General features: G+C 34.6%; 1 protein-coding gene across 1 annotated transcript in view; it reads right to left on the reverse strand.

Annotated features, from left to right (window-relative positions):
* Positions 1–16,826, reverse strand: part of LOC103600345 (uncharacterized protein C8orf34-like) — a gene marked incomplete at its 5' end in the record, with an annotated part of 88,093 nt that extends 71,267 nt beyond the window's left edge. The window contains 2 exons of the mRNA XM_008584611.1: positions 13,368–13,444; positions 16,741–16,826. Of these exons, the coding sequence (XP_008582833.1) occupies positions 13,368–13,444; positions 16,741–16,826 (163 nt within the window). The remainder of the gene's footprint in view (positions 1–13,367; positions 13,445–16,740) is intronic.
* Between the last annotated feature and the right edge of the window lie 856 nt (positions 16,827–17,682).

Genomic DNA, 17,682 nt, shown 5'->3' on the forward strand with positions numbered 1-17,682 from the left:
CAGCTGCATCTGGCACGGGCCTCAGGCTGCTTCTACTCATGGTGGAAAGCAGCAGGCAGGCAGAGGATACAAGCAGATCACACGGCGAGAGGAAGCAAGAGAGAGAGGAAGTGCCAGGGTCTTTAAACAACCATCTCTCGTGGGAACTAGTAAAGTGAGAACTCACTCATTAATCCCCCCACCTAGGGAGAGCATTAATCCATTCATGAGGGATCCACCCCCATGACTCAAACAGCTCCAATCACTGCCACATTGGGAATCAGATTTCCACTTGAGTTTTGGGGGGACAATAACATTCAAATTCTATCAGGGCATTTATTTTCCATTAAATATGAGTTCAAAATAAGATAGTTTTAAGGACATTCTGCCTTAGAGCTTTCCAAACCAGTTTTAGACATGTCTTGGAGGAACTAGGACCTCTTGGCTTCCAGTGCCAATCTGAGAAAACTAAACTCCGTTACTTACACTGATACAATAGCTATAACGGTAATAATAATATCACATCACACTCAAGCATTTGTTGAGAAGCTACTCTTATTTAACTAGATAAAAGGTAAAATTTCTAAAGAGATTAAAGACCATAAAAAAGAAATCATTCAGACCCATATCATCCTATAACCTTCAGCCTAATAAACAGACTCCAGCAAACTGGGAGGTACCTAAAGCTGCAGCTTTAAGTGCAGTTAAAAGAATTGTAGTGATATATACGAAGTACACCATTACTTTCTCTTTAGGACAACAGCCATTTGGAAAAAAATGGCTAATGAATAAGAGAACACCTAAAAGGTCTCAGAGTGATTTTTCCCTCCTTCAATTCAATCCAACAAGTATTTACACCTCCTCTTCTTGGTACCATGCTAGGCACTGAATATATTGAGATGAATATGACACATTACAAAAGAAATTCTATTTTGTATTTTACTATACTATCAGTAAAAATATCCTAGTGTTGATAATCATAGAATAAACATCATGGACATCTCTGGAGTCCTATCAAACAAGGGTAAAACACTTTGGTTGATGATGTTGCAAGCTATACTGCCATCTATTTGCCACAATTCTACAGGACATTCAGAAAAGGCCTAAAGGAATTCTAGTTCTGTGAGATTTGGGGCAAATTAATCTCTTTGAGCTTCTTTTCACATCTTTAAAATGGGAATAACAACAGCGCTTACCACCAGGTTTGTTGAAATAATGAAAAAGCATTTTATAAACTGAAATGCACATATAAATGTTAGTTATTGATTTTTAAAAATCAGCTGCAGAGAGGTGGAAAGACGAGTTTGACTTGTTACAGTCTGTTTTACTGACTGTGTGAAAATACATCAGAGGTTGATGTTTATTTGACATTTGTGCATCATGGCTGAGCAAAAATAAAAACACCGATAAAATGAATATGTTATACTTGAATTTCCAATATACAAAAGATGATTTATTAAGTTTTTTAGCTTTCCTTTTATGTCAACAGCTGTATGAAAAAGTCACTCATCTAAGAAATGAATGACATCAGCCTTCTACTGTCTAGCAGGAAACCACTCAATAGAGGAATAGGAGGCTTTCCTAAATGTTACTGGGTTGCCATTGAACGCAAGGTCATGAACTAACTCCACTCTATAGAATCAGAATCCCAGGGCAGAATTTAAATAATTGGACAGCTTTAAAAGAAGAGGGAAAGTGGAAATTTGGTGTTTTACAAATTTTGATTAGGAATAATATAACTAAAATTTAATGTTCATTAAAAGTGAAAGCAATAGATTTGGCTAGGGTCCCTCCCTAAGTATAAAACACTTTTGCATGAATTTCTGACAATTTCTTTTTTTATTAATGCCTATTGCTTTCATGGGTTTTGTAATTTATTTTTTTCTTTTCTCTCTCTTAAATTTAGAAGTAATTAAAAGGTAGAGCCAAATATTTAATTAAATCTATAAGAACTGAATTTATCAAACATATTTACAAATAAATTTAAAGTATAAGAAACTATAACTGTGGCTTCCTATATCTAATTGTATCAGTCTTAGAAAAATGTAATGACCTTCTGTTTAACATAATTGAATGTGATTGTTACTTGACCAAAACAAACATGATTTTCCAGGCCCTCAAAGGTATTCAAAATCTCCAATATAAATTTCTTTATAAAGAATTCTCTAAATCATTGAGCCCTAAAAGTGCTTAAAATACAAAACATTCACATGATGCAAAAAGAACAAAGAATCTTATGTTAGTGTTAGTGCTTTATAAGAAAATAGAGTAAATACTCAAATTTCAGAATAATCTGAAGAGCATTTTTCTAAGTTTGTTTGTAGCAAGACAAATCTTATTTTCAAAACAAATTTTACATGCAAATCTTGTGTACATGACAGATACCACTGGAACTTCTCTTGTTGATGGGGAACAGTGGACAGGACGGTGCTCCTTGAAGCACAAGTTTATACTCCTTGGCCTCCAAAAATAAGTGGAAAAGTGATCTTTTGAATCCCAGCAGTGCCCTAGAGTGGGTCACTTTGGCTTTGGAGTGTGATATACTTGACTTCCAATCACACCTCCACCATTTGCTGTAGTTGCCTACCTTCTCTAAGACTTCGTTTCTCCATCTAAAGATGAAGATAAACAAAATTACCTCACAGAGTGGTTGTGAAATTTTAAATTGAGTTAATGTAGGTAAAGCTAGGATGTATCACATGGTTACTGATATGGATTGAATCATTTCCCCAAGTTTTATGTATTAGAAGCTTGATCCCCACTGTGACAGTTAAGAGAGTGGGAAATCCTATTATGGTAATTGAAAAGTGGAGCCTTGAAGAGGTGATTGGATTGTAGGACCGTGCCCTAATGAATGGATTAATAACGGTGGTCATGGGCGTGGTTCTGAGGGCTTTAAAGGAGAGATTGTGAGAGTCTCTTTCTCTCTGCTCTGCCATTCTGCCATGTGAGACCACTGTGTCACTGTCACCACCAACGAGGTAGTCACCAGATGTGTTCCTTGGACTTTGGATTTCCCAGCCTCCAAAACTGTAAGCAATAAATTTTGTTTTCTTACAGATCACCCAGTTTCAGGTATTGTGTTGTAAGCAACAGAAACGGACTAATGCAGTTACAGTCAAGGTCCCTGCTCTCAAGGGGACTGCAGTGTAGGAGAGCTGTGAGCCATTCTCAGCTAATTTCCCCTTCTAGGTATCTCTCTCAAGCAGGAAGGCCTGCTCCTTCGAGGGGCTTGTACCCCACTACTGACTAGATGAGAATCAGGGGTTGGACAGTCATATGGACAAATAAATTCAAATGGAGTCATGCAGACATGTTAAGATGGTGAGTGTGACTGCCTTGACCCAGGGCTGAAGCAGAAGGAGGGATACAGGACGGTCCCCAGTTTCCTGTTAGCTGACTGTGAGAAATAATGACAGTATTCTGAAGGAAGAAGTTTCTACTGGGGTGGGGGTGGTTGTCCAGAAGAAAAGGATGAAAAGAGAAAGGGACTTGGAGGTGGAGGATATGTTGGGCATGGAAGAGACCACAAGCAAAATTAGAGTCATGGAGGGTTCATTCATCCTGTCATCTACCAGAAAGGCAACCTAGTGAGGCAAGCTATGATTAATCCACCAAGCTGTGATTAATTTCTCCCACACTGATCACTGACCTCAAGTGGTGGAGCGACAGGAACACACACAGTGTAAGGAAATGGCATCCCTGGCAGAGGTTTATGACTTGCACTTCCAAGTACTGCTTACTCTCATTTCACTGTCCTGGGGCTGCAGGTCCTCCAGACTGGGATATTTTTGTCCCTTCCTTAACAAATAGACTCCATGTGGCTATTTCTCAACATTTCTTGTCAAGTAAAGGTGTCTGCTAATTTTTGATTACTTCTTTTTTTTTTAACATCATGTGAATTTTATCTCCTTAGGCAATAAACTCTACATATTTATTCTTTGATAAAAGTGATCTTTCCAGAAATTCCCTATTACAGTATATCTGTTTTCTTACTATTACAATGCAAATACTTTCCTAATAAACTTTAAAAAGCATCAGTGAAACTTAAAAAGGAAATGGCAGGTTCCAGAAACTGAGATTTAAGTAAAATAAATACAGACAACTGATTCACATTTTTTAAGATACATGAGTAATGTTTTATAGTTGTGACATAATGAAGATAGATTTACTGACAAATTACTCAGCTTCCTTTTTTCTCAAGAAGCTTGTGTAATTTCTGGATCAAGATGTCCCAATATTCTAAGCAAAATAACTGGAAGTTGAGATTTCAATTCCATCTCTATGAGATTCTTGTGAAAATCGTTAAGCTTTATTAGAATTTTATTATGTTTTCTTTATATAGAAATTCTGCAAAATTCACTTAAAAATACTTTTTTATAAATATTATCTGATGAGTAGTTTCTTGTATTCTGGCAAAATGTGCAAGTTTCTCTTGAAAAAATCAAAATGTTAAACCTATATTTTTAAAAAAATCATATGAGAAGTCATGTTTCAGGGAGGTAACAAAGAACAGCTAGTCATTGGATGATGGTTATATTCTTTGATTTTGCAAAAGAACAATAGGAAGGAATTTATCTACTTTTTTAAAACATGTAAAACTACAATAATTAAAACAGAAATAGTGCACAAGTTAATGGAGGCCCATTCTTCATGGCCCAGATGAAAGAGTGGTTACACTGGCAGAGTCTACTTCTGGGTGGTTCCAATCTGGCTCCTTGATCTACAAACTGATGCACTCAAGGCAAGCTAGCACATCTCCCCAGTCTTAGTTTTTCCATCTATAAGTTGGGTAAAAGTCAAAGGTTTGTTGGCAAAGAACAAGGGATAATTTTGTAAAGTACCTGGCAAAAATTAAAATTCAACAAACATGAGTTGCAACATTATAACATAATAAATTGGGATGAAAAAGAAAAAGTCAAGCTAACAAGAAAGGGGTGGATTCTCAAAAACAAATTGCACTAAAAAAATTTTATTTAAGAATATACTGTTAGATCCTTGCCTCACAATAACCACCAAAACAAACTCAAAATTGATTGAGAATTTAGGAGCAAATATAAAGAACTTTTATGTAAACATCTAACATTGGGGAGAGAAAACTATGTATGAAAGAAATGAAAGAAATCAGAAAGAGAAAAGTATAGCTTCTGCATAATAAAAAACTACCAGAAACAACATTAACAGGCAAAAGAAAAATTACTAAAATTATTTGCCACAAATATAAAATGGTATGTCATTGTTTTCAATACATAATGAATACTGGCAAGTCAGTAGAAAAGCAAACATCTCAAAAGAAATATAACCAGTGGCACAGAAAACAACAATTTTAAAAAAGAAATACACAAGTCTAATAAATATATGTAAATTTTGTTCATTAGTAATAAAAGAAATTTACTGGTAAACCAAGAAATCCAACTTCAAGGACAAAAAGATTCCATTTTATATTTATCAACATAATAAGTTAATTTTGTGAGTTTTTTGATTCTCATTTATACATTTTAAGAGAATACTTAATTGTGGTAAGAGTTTGGGGGATTCCTAGCAAACATGCCAAACAGACTTTTTCTAAAATGTATCAAGAACTTTAAAATAGTTCATACGATTTGACCACTGAAGGAATTTAGCCCAATGAAAACAAGGTACTGCCTATGATTTTTCTTGCACAGTTGTTCTCCAAAGCATTACTTTTAAGCCCCAAATCTCAGAAGCAACCTAAACCAGTGTTTCCAAAACAAACATAGGAAAAAATAACATTCGTATAACACAGGGGGACCTGGTTTGCACCAGAATGAGCCTCAAACCAATAACCAGGACAACTGGAATGCTGGGGTCCCAGCATATCTGTCACCAATTTCTAATCATCAGTGGCCTGGGACAAACTAGTTGGGAATATCCAACCTAAAACCTTACCATTAATTCAGCTATGACCACTCTATATTAGTGTTTGATGCTAAAATTAGTCTAAAACTTTAAACAGATGAGTAATAATAGAATATTTGATCTAATACACACTAAAACAGATGTCTGCAGTAATGCGCAGCCATTAAAATTAGGTTTATAAAGAATTTTATACAAGAATATGCTCATTATGTTATGTAAAGAAAAGCAGAGTATAAAGTTGTTTTTTTCAATTTTTTAAAAGTTCAATTTAACATGATCTAGCGGTCAACATCCTTTCAAACATATAGTTTCTAAAACAATTTTTTCCCAAATGCTATTTTAATATACATTAGGTTAGGTCAACATAATAGCAGGAATATAAAATATTTTTTCATTTTGAGTCAGCTCATTACTGAGACTCAGACTATATATGTGAACACTTTTTGCAATAAGCAAAATAAATGATCTTGATTAATGTTGCTTAGAGGTGAAAAGAAGCCCATAAATGTTTAAGCTTCGGTAGGGAAGCACTCTGTAGCCAACTATTGTATATAATCTAGGTAGTTTTCTTAGCTGAGGAAGAAAATGAATATGCAAGAGAAACCCCTTTGTGGGGAACTCCATATTTTTCCATCCCTACTGAGAGATTCCATATTAACTTAATGTGTTTCCCAGCATAGTTCATAATCAGAGCTATAGGGCTTTTCCTCACAACACAGACACAATCCTTATTGCTTTACTTCCTCTTCAGTTTATCTATGTACCAATCAAATAAAATTTGAAGCAGCTGGCAATCACTTTAATAAACAATTACCAATAACTTTAAAATACTGATAGTGTCAAAATACATTTTCTTTTTGCCCATCATATTTATAAGAATCAATGGACTTGTCATTGGGATCTCAGGACATTCATAGCATGCTATCATACATCTTCTTGGGTATTTGCCTAGAAATCAATGAACTTATTCTGAATCAGTGCATTAGGCCACTTTCCTCTCCTATTATCTTACAAATTAAATGTAGATCCTAAGAAATAATGTCATACTTTTACTAGTGGAGAAACAATGAAATTATGTAACGGAACTGAATTAATCACCTAAGCCACAGTCAATGTTTAAACATTTATTATGTCATACTTTATCATCTTTGTCCATTTTTTCCTACGCAAATGTGACATTTAAAAGTTACATTTTCAAAACTCACAGATGTTTTAAAAAAATAATATTTGCATAAGTTTGGGCAAATATTTCCATCCTCAATGTATTAGAAATCAACAGACCCAACTGTCTAAAGGAAAAATCCCACCAGATTCCAAAATTTGGTTAGATAACTTGCCTACTATAGCACTTAGTTTTAAGCAGTTTTATTGGTGTCCTAGAACTAAGAGTCATAAAAGCCAAGCAAAATTCCACAGGCTAGAAGGAAAAGGAAATAGTAAAAACCTTTAGAATTGAGCAAAATGTGTACTAATCACTGTTCTTTAGCAGAAAATTCATTGCTACAATTATCTGCCAGCAATTTGTCAACACTACCTTTCAAGAGACAAAATTCACCACAATTTATTACTATTTGGTGAAATTATAATAAACAGTCATTTCTTTCTTTTTCGTTTTGCGAGAGTACAAGTTGAAATGTGTTTAGCCTTAATTCCATAAATGCTAGTTGTGTGTCTATTTTTTCATGCTGCATATATAATGCGAGAAAAAATTGCAACTTGTTCATTAACCTATTCCATCAACATTGTTTCCATTGCCCAACTATTTAAATCATTTACATAGAATTATAAATCCCCAAAATATGTGCAACAACAATTTACTTTACCATAAATTATGCCTGAATATGAAAAAGAATTTGGAAGATGTTTTATTGGAAACATTTAAGATGTCAAGAGGGAAGACTGATGAAACAGATAAAATTTTTATGGGGGGAGGATTGTGTGGAGGGAGAAACAATGTTTATAAGAAAAAAAGCATAAAGCAGGGGTATCAAAACTCAGAGTAAAATAATCTAAAGATCCGCGAAAGAACTGTTTCTCACCCATATTTTACACTGAAAAGGTATGGGAACAATATTTTTTTATGTTCGCTGTTAAATCTAAGTGATAATTTTGTACTTTTTTTTTCTTTAGAATGTGTAGATCTTTTTATGCACGTCTTGAAAGAGAAGGGGTAAAGATCTGGAAGAGGAAATGGGATAGAAAAATGAATCTCCAAAAGGATACATACTATTTGGCCTGAAAGTAGGTTGTGGGTTTCTGGAGAAGAGAAACAAAAGCCATTTGTGCAACCTACATGTTGTAAAAAGTCATATGATTTCAACAGATTGCAAAACCTTCCTTAAGTTCTTAGCAACCAATGTTCATCGTGTGTAATGGAATTCCTCTTTTAACATAATTCCCCAAAGCACCCGAGATTTATTATAAGAGGATTCCACTCTGCTATTTAACATTCAGACAGGGAAAAGAAATACAAGTGAAACTCTGCTGACCTATGTGCTGCGTTGACTGAATAAAATTTTTAAAAATTAACAAAAAGCAACTCACTTAATTCTTTCCAGTAGAAAGAAATTCATTTAGGAACAATGTCCTTGCTGTCAAAACTCTGAAATTATGTTAGTTATATGTGCTCAGGAGATATATACATATTTTTTTTTTATCTTCATGTCTTCCAGTTACAGTTAACGAGACAATATTATATATACGTCTTATCCAAATTTATCTTTTATAATTTCATATCTATGAGATCTTGGGAAAATGTGGCATGTGTGGTAAATTCCAACTTCTGACAGTCAGGTCCAAACCTCACACCTCACTGCTTGTGAGAAGTAGAAAAAATGAGGGAAGAGTGGGGCAGGGGTGTGTGTGTGGTGAGGGGGGAGCCACTGTCCTACAGCATTAATAAAAAGAATATTTTACTCACCAATCAAAGAAGTACAATATTGGGCAAGCTTAAAAGTAATCAAACTACATTTCCAATCTAGCTAAGTAGATACTTCATCTAAGTGATTCCAGAGTCATCATAGTCTTTAACTTTTGGGTCAAGTTTGCTACAGGAAGTGTTTTCTTAGAAATATTGCTTTCCTTTTGCTTTGCTTTTTTCTTGGTACTTTCCCAATTTCAGGATCCCCTTCTCGTCACGTTGCCTCGGTTTCTCAGACTCCTCCAATTATGAAGGACCCGAGCAAAACTAATCTCTTATGCTCCAAACTTACTGATCCCTTTCTGTCATAAAATCCTACCTGTTATGATCCAGTCCCTCAAACTCTGGCTTCTTCTCTACCAACTTAATCTAATGACTAATTCTATCTTGATATCGGCTACTGATAATGGCCTAATTCTTATCCCTTTTCCATTGTATGTGCTATTTAACAGTGATTCAGTGCCTAAATACACATTTGCTAATAAGTAGTAACTGTATGGCTCTTGGCATGTTCTGTGAAGGACAGTTTGGGCACTGGGAAATATGAGTTTTAGTCCTGCCCTGTCTATGTGACCTAGGACAAATCACAAGATCTTTTGGAACCTCCGTATGTTTATGTAAAACTAGGTAAGTACTACTTACTTAACAGAAGGGTTAGCAAGTACAAGGTGAAAAGTCACAGGAATTGTGAAATTCAGAGACCATTAGTATGTGAAGTGCTTAATAATTAAAAAGTGCTATACAAACATGTGACATCATGACTACTATCGTTCCAGTTAATTTTACATATCTCCCCAAGTAGATAAAACTCTTCAGAAGGAAAACATACTAAAAATATAACTTTTAGTAACTCCTAGATAGTTTAGGAAACCTTTCCCTACAGGAGTCCTTCTCTTAATTTTTCTTCTACTTCAAGTAAGAAATGATGACCAGATGTATAAAGCTTTTATGTATGAGCTAGTCAAGACTGAACAGTGAATAAAATAAATAAAAATTTTATAAGTGAAAAAGAAGTCAGTGAAATATTGAATATCAAATGTCTTTCTTATCTTTCCATCTTTCCTTTATGTTCATATGTTTATTTAATATTCAAAAAACAAAATAAAATAAGAATCGTGAAATTCAGAAATCATAAATCATTGGTATTGTCTTCGTTAATCGTTGATCTAAAAAAATTATATATTATACTTATGAAGCTAAAAGGTCATAGACAATACCTGCTGCTTGGTATTTTTGTAAGATTTTCTTTTGTCGGTTCATTTTTAATATACGGATTTACTTGACAAATCCAGCTTTAATCTGCACAGGCTGCATATATGCTAAGAGGCATTCCAGAACATAGAAAGAGGGAGAAAGGGAAATTCCAGAAGAATGACTTGCTTATTTGGGAAAGGATAAAAATCTAAATCGAAATGTTGCCTTTACCCCACTTAAATATTCACAAAATATTCCGGAAATATCCCAAGCACAGGTTAAGCCAAAACTTTTGGAAAAGAAGTTTCCAAAAGTCTGTTATCCACCTATTAATATACAATACCCAACATGGAAACTTAGCAAATAGAGACAGCATGTGTTGAAACTACTCTAAATGGTTTTTAACATTTTGTGGCATGCTTATATTTTTGCAGGATATGACTCAAAACTTGCTTTGAAGTATTTTGTGTTTCCTACAATAATAAAGAAAAAAGTTGTTTTGTTCCAATTTTCCATTAATATTGAAAGTCACAATTTTCTTCTTGATTTACTAAAAATACTATCCCAAGAAATATTACAGAAATGTGTTTTAGGGAATTCGTATCTAAAATATCATTATTCTAACATAATAAACTTTTAATCCATACTTACCTCTTATATAAAGCAGATACTATCTAGAAATTTCCTATTTAGGGTCTTAATATTCATATTTGTCCACATACTGCTTTTATTTCACCTATTTCCAATGAAGTTCAAATGGGTAATTTCACATTAAATGGAACTGCACAGTTTTCAAGAATTCAAAATCCAGTGAACGATAAATGAAAACAAACAAAATTCACCTACAACAGATTTTTGCACTGAGAAAGCACTGTGTCATCCCTGTGGAAAGAAAGCAAAAATATCTAAGAGACAGCTTGAAATCACATAGAAAAATTTGATCAAGTAAGTCTTTCTTTTTATTCTTTGGGTCACTAGGTATTATTAAGCAAGCCAGATTCTACGGACAGGATATATCTTAATTTTAGAAAATGATTACAAAAAGAATCTAATGGTATCTTTTCAGGCATGAAAGATAATTATGGACTTGGGTGGATTCACAGCTGATAAAACAAACCTTTGCAGAAAGTGATGAATGACAAGTTATCACAACTTGAACGACATGTTTTTATCGCCATGAGATTATGGAGACATATTGAAGTTTATAAATGGCAGAACATTTCTTTAAAAAAAATAAAGTTATTGCAACCCTAGGTTATAATTCAAAAATAAAGTTTGTTCTAAGCACATTGTAGTCTCTGATATGGAACATTATTTTGGCACCATGGATTTAGCTGTGGCGTAACTCACACTTTACAGGGGACCTGGCAAACAAGAATACATTCAGAGAAAGCATCAGAGGTTCTGAAATCTGTGGAAACTGCACAATGTAAGAACTGTTTGAAAGAACGATTTGTGTTTGGGCTGAAAAATGTATGTCTCAGATGGGACATGCTGATGGCTTCTACTATCTGAAGATCAGTTAAGTGGAAGAAAGATTTGATTTAATGTGATCACTCCAGGAGTAGAACCAGGACTTTTGAATCATGAAGCTACAAGAGGTTGTGAGGAATGAAAGAAAATAATGAACAAATAAGAATAAACTCTTTCTAAAAGAAGTGACAAAGCACTAGAGATATCAAGAATGCACAGTAAACGAGAAATTGACTGGTGCTCGATTCCTGACCTCACTGCTCTGTTAGCTTTGAGACCTCTGTCCAGTTACTGAACTTCTCTGAGTTTCTATTTCCTCATCTATAAAATGAATGAATATCCCTGCATTCAATGGAGGAATAACAGCAGCTCAGAGTGCCGAGGTAAGGGACAGGAAATCCTGAACTAGATGGTCTCCATAGTTGTATTTCTAAAGTTCTACCATTTTATAATAAGGGAAAATAGTAGTATAATAATTTTTATCTGGTGGTGAGGAATTATTGGTAAACTATGTCATTCATTCAACATTTATGAATATGTATTATAGGCCTAATTAGTGTAGGTACTCTTCTACAGATGCAAAAGTGAAAAAATGTACAAAAATTCTTGCCCACACAGCCCTTATATTATAGTGGAAGGAGACAGACAAATAAAACAAATAAGTAAATTACATAGCATAGTAAAGGTAGTAAGTATTGTACAGAAAAATAAAAATGGGAAATGCAAAATTTTAAATAGTGTCAGGGAAACTGCAATGTGAAAGTAACTTATGAGCAAAGATACATTAATTTCATCAGTAACTTTTTAAATTAATTTCATTATAAAGTCTATTGGAAGACATGTACCCTTACCCAAATTCTATGATCCAAATAGTGTTTCAAATCATGTAATCTCATCACAGAGTATTATGGGTTGAATTGCATCTCCCTAAAATTCATATGTTGAAGTCCTAAACCCCATACCTCAGAATGTGTTTGGAGATAGGGTTTTTAAAGATGTAATTAAGTAAGTGAGGCTATTAGGATAGGGCCTAATCCAATATCACTGGTGACCAGAAGAGATTAGGACACAGATATGTACAAAGGGAAGAGGACGTGAAGACACAGGGGGAAGCCAGTCATCTAAAACCAATCCTGCCAGCGTTTTGATCTCAGACTTCTGCTTCCAGAATTGTGAGAAAATAAAGTTTTGTTGTTTAGGTTACCCAGTCTGTGGTACTTTGTTATGACAGACCTAGCAAGCTAAAACAGAATATAGAAGTATATGAACCCAGATATTATGCTTAAGATAATGCAAGATTTTATTAGTCATTTTTACAGCAACTCAGAATCTTTTACAAACTTTAGATTTAGAATTTATATAGATATTTCAGGGTGGGGTGTTTTGGGTTTTTTTTGCATTTATTCTTTTTACCTTAAATTGCATTAAAAATCTTAAACCTAATGATCTTCTTCCAATACACTCTATTGAAAAGATACAGTTTAACAAAAATAGCACAAGGATTTCACAACGAAAAATGGTATGCTTAAGTAATATGTAAACTTTCAGGATATGCAAAATATTTATTTTTCTATCAAGATATGTATAGTGAATCTTACTGAAGTTTAAGACGGCAGCTCATAATCTTTTAGCATGTTCGTGTGCACAAGCAAGTAGCTAGGAATAACAGAACTTAACTTTTTCCATCATTAAGTCTTCTTCGTCAGTTGCTAAAAGAGCTTATGGTACAGCCTTGCTGTAAACCTGTAAGAAAGCTGGCACCTGCTAATGCAAGTACTGTGTGCCTATGTGGGGAATGCTATATGCACATTTAAATATTCTTTAATTTATAGAATGCTGTTTTCTATTTCATTTCTGTTTTCCTATTAGCAATAAACATTAGTTTTAGAGATCAAAAAAATAAGTAAATGAATATACTTACAGGTCCTGTTAATTTAGATGCTTTCTCAAATTCTTCACCATCTTCCATCAGTACTTCCTCAGTCCCAGGTAAAGAATCTATTTTAATTTTTAAAAATGGATAAATTGTAGTCACATATTGCTTATTAATTCCCTGATATATGAGGGTACTCCAAAAAGTTTGTGGAAAAATAGAATCAAAGGATGATATGGATCTTTCCATGAACTTTTTGAAGTACCCACATATTTCTCATTTAGAAGGTCATAATGATGTCAGGAATGGGGAGAGCTGCAGTTATCTTAACTATGCAAATAAAGCTACATTTCTTTTGGCATATTCAGCTAATTGTTGGAACATATTTATATTTAATGTGCTTTTTCTGCCTCATCATTTTGTGTTTGTTTTATCCATCAACTATCTTCTCTTGGGGCTCCACAATTTAAGTGCCATTTTTTGTGCTTTGAACGGGATGAAAAATTTTGAAAGGGTTCAGAGAAGGGTGTATATTATTAAACAGTGGTAAGTTTTCCATGTCAATGTTTCAAGCAAGAAGTTGCAATTCATTAGCCTGAATCTATTGAAGGGAGGTTGAGTAGTGACTTTCAGATATGTAAATCAAATGATGAAAACTTTTTATATGTCTACTGAGTTAAATTAATTTTAAGAACAAGGATTTCTACGGGTTATAAAGCATTCTTCAGTAGGGACAGACATATGAAGCGACTGGCAATAATCTACACTAGAGACTGTCAACTTTCCTTAGTTGAGTTTGAACTCCTATTCAAATTAAAAAATAAGTCAAGAGGAAGGCATTTTAAACCACTGGGTTTTAAAATCAACTTCTTATGTTTATTAATATTTGAGAGATTCATATGAATTACTGAAGATTTTCCTTTAGATTCATATGCATAAGAAGACAGATTTTTCTGTTGCATAAAATGTGTATTCTGGGAAGAAAATCAGAGCATTAAATTTTTCAAGCTCTTAATGGCCACCCAAGACCAGGGAAACAATGAAAAGCACAGCAAAAATCCCTAATTATAGCTTTTGAATCAAGGAGCTCTCTCTATCTCTGATAATTGAGAATTTTACATTAAAGAAGAAAAGTGACTCAATCCCAGGGCACATAGTTTACCTAGCTGTAAATGTAGATTTTGTTTTAGAACATGGAATGACTTCCACTATAAAACTGACTTCGTTCTCTTCTTTTTTTTTTTGTCATTTTCGTGACCGGTAAGGGGAACGCAACCCTTGGTGTGGTGGCGTCCACACCGCGCTCAGCCAGCGAGCGCACCGGTCAGTCCCATATAGGATCTGAACCCGCGGCGGGCAGTCACTGCGCTCCCAGTGCTGCACTCTCCCCAGTGCGCCATGGGCCCGGCCCTCTCTTCTTTAAATATAGTTTTATTCACTTACATATTTTCCTAAAGAGCATGTTATTTAGATTTGCCTGTTTTGAGCTTTATAAAAATGATTTGCTTTTGTTCAATCAACATTATGCTTTTAAGTCTCATTCAGTGGTAAGCTACAATCTGCTCATACCAGACTGGGAGAACCAATCACTATTTCAGGTGGGTTGCTTGAAATCAGCTACAGTGGGAGTTTTTACATCCTGGAAATCATCAGTCTCTACAAATCAGGGTATTCTTTTTTCAGGGGAAGAGTTGTTAAACATTTACCAGCACACCACTGATTTTATCCATTCTGTGTGTGTATTTGAAATGCAATCAGTTTCCTACAGTGCAACAATTCCACAATTTATCCATTTCCCTGCCCATGAACATACTAACAAGGACTGTTCACATTTCATGGTACATGAGACATGTTTCTCTAAGATACTTACCTAGATATGAAGTTTCTCGGTTTTAGGTTACATAAATGCTCAAGATTTTAAGATAATGGAAAACTGTTTTCCAAAATTGTTTTTACCCTACCTGTAGCGTATGAGTTTGCTTTCATCTATGTCTTTACCAGCACTTGGTTTTGCCAGGTTTCTTAATGAATGCCAAACAAAGGGTTATAAAACAGTATCTCACTATGGTCTGATTTGCTTTTCCCTGATTACTGGGGTGGTTAAGCATTTTTCATATACTCATTGGCCTCTTCTGTGAAATGTCTATTCCTATATGGTGCTTATTTTTCTATTGGTTTGTCAATATTTTCTTTATCAAATTATAAGTGTTCTTCATATTAATCTCTGGTCATGACAAATACATTGCAAATATATTTTCCCATTTTATGGCTTTTTTTTCTGGCATCTTTGATGAACAGGAGTTCTTAATTTTACATAGTTGAATTTTTTAATTATTTCTTTTATCTCTAGGAAATTTTGTGTTCTTTTTAAGATGTTCTTCTCTATCCTGGTGTAAGGAAAATATTTTCCTATTGTTTTCCTTCTATCTCTGCTGGCATCTTTGATGAACAGGAGTTCTTAATTTTACATAGTTGAATTTTTTAATTATTTCTTTCATCTCTAGGAAATTTTGTGTTCTGTTTCAGATGTTCTTCTCTATCCTGGTGTAAGGAAAATATTTTCCTATTGTTTTCCTTCTATCTCTGTTTGATGTATCGGCTGCATCCTGCTAGAACACTGACTGACAAATAAGTGATGTACCTTAGATGCCACTGGAGTGGCATGACATGTGCTTACCTATTTGGAAAACATTTTGAAGTGCTTTGACATTAACTTTGTATGCAAGTTAAGGAGTCTGAATTGTGTACTATAGAAAATGGGAATGGAATAAGCACCTTTATTTTTAGAAAGACAAAGTAAAGAGTGGTGAGATCGTGCAAGGAAGGCAGAGAAACCAGATGGAGAAAGAGGAGGAAAACATAGAGCAGGCACTATCAGGGAAAATAAAGAGGAGACTGACTTGGACAGGAAATTCTGAAGTGACATTGACATGATCCAACACCAATTTCACATGTGGCTGAGAGAGAGGACATGTGATATTGTCAGGTATGATATCGACATTTCTGCCCAAGAAGGCTGAATGGACTAAAGCTGTGAGAATGGGAGTAGGAGATATAGCAAGTTTCAAGGGGCAGATAATGAATTCCGTTTTCTGAAGAGCCAGCAGACTCAGAGTTCTAAAACCAAGTTGGAATCAGTAATGTAATTTTAAGAGTAGCCAATATACCGTTGATCTGTTTGGACCTTAAACAGGACAGGCATTAAGAGGCTGCTTGCACAGCAGAATCCACACTTCTTGCCTCCTTTCCTCCTTTGCCCTTAACACACACAACCCGAAGGAGTTTGCTGGTGGGAAATGTGAGACCTTCAGCTATGGTGATTTAGTGCAGGGGAAGATGGTTGGTTTAATTTCTTTCTTTCTTTTTTTTTTCTTTGAGTGTCACTAGAACTACGATAAATACTGTCAGATTTAAAACTTACCCAAAGAATCTGGGATTATTTCGTCTGGAGAGTGAAGTGTTTGTAACATCTCTTCTGTCCTTTCTGCCAGGTTGTCTCCTTGAAGCCTAAATAATTAAAAACAGTCATTGAAACCTCTAATAATGTTAAATTGTGAAATATAAACTCCCTACTATGAGGGACATGACTGCGAAGTTCTAGACTCTAAAGTCAGACATGCTTCTTCAAAGGAGAAATAAAAGTTTACTAAAGCCATTTAAATATAGGGTTTCTGCTTTCTTCTATCTTTCCTCTTATATACATGGCAAGATTGGTCTAGGTAGAATCTGCTCTTCCTCAGCCTGATCAGAAAAAGGTTTATAAGCAAATGTTTTCACTGAAACTATGAAGGAAAATTGAGCGGAATGAAAGCAAGAGTACAACCCAGAGCACTCACTAACCTTTCAGGACCTGGAGGCACGAGAAGATTTTCATGATTTCATGGAGGATTTTCAAATACAGTTCTCCAAATCAACCAACCCAACCTTAAAGGCCTGTGTGTCAAAGTAAGTCTCAACAGCGGAAACAAAGATTTCTAACATGTGTGTGTCACTGCCCAGAATTGTCACAGACATTGGGCCTTCTTCAGGAGAGGAAAATTGTGTAGGTATTTTTAAGACAATACACTTCTGAGCTTCCATATCCTCATCTCTATAGTGAAAAAAGTGGACTAGAAATACCCAGTTTAACTCTGGGTTTATGTGAGATGCTGAAACAACATTATCAAAGTGGGTAGAGCTCAGCAATGCATTTTGGAACTCTGTCATAACAACAACAGAATAAATATGATTCTGCTAATTTTGGAAGATAGTATATCAAACAATCAAGAGATTGAAAGTTTCTACCAATGTCCTTACTTTTTCCTTGTACTTAGCTAATGACAAATGCCCTCACAGAAGAGTATTAATAATTGCATACATGTGA

The sequence above is a fragment of the Galeopterus variegatus genome, unplaced genomic scaffold (genome assembly GCF_000696425.1).
Source record: "Galeopterus variegatus unplaced genomic scaffold, G_variegatus-3.0.2 Scaffold3312, whole genome shotgun sequence".
Classification (NCBI taxonomy): domain Eukaryota; kingdom Metazoa; phylum Chordata; class Mammalia; order Dermoptera; family Cynocephalidae; genus Galeopterus; species Galeopterus variegatus.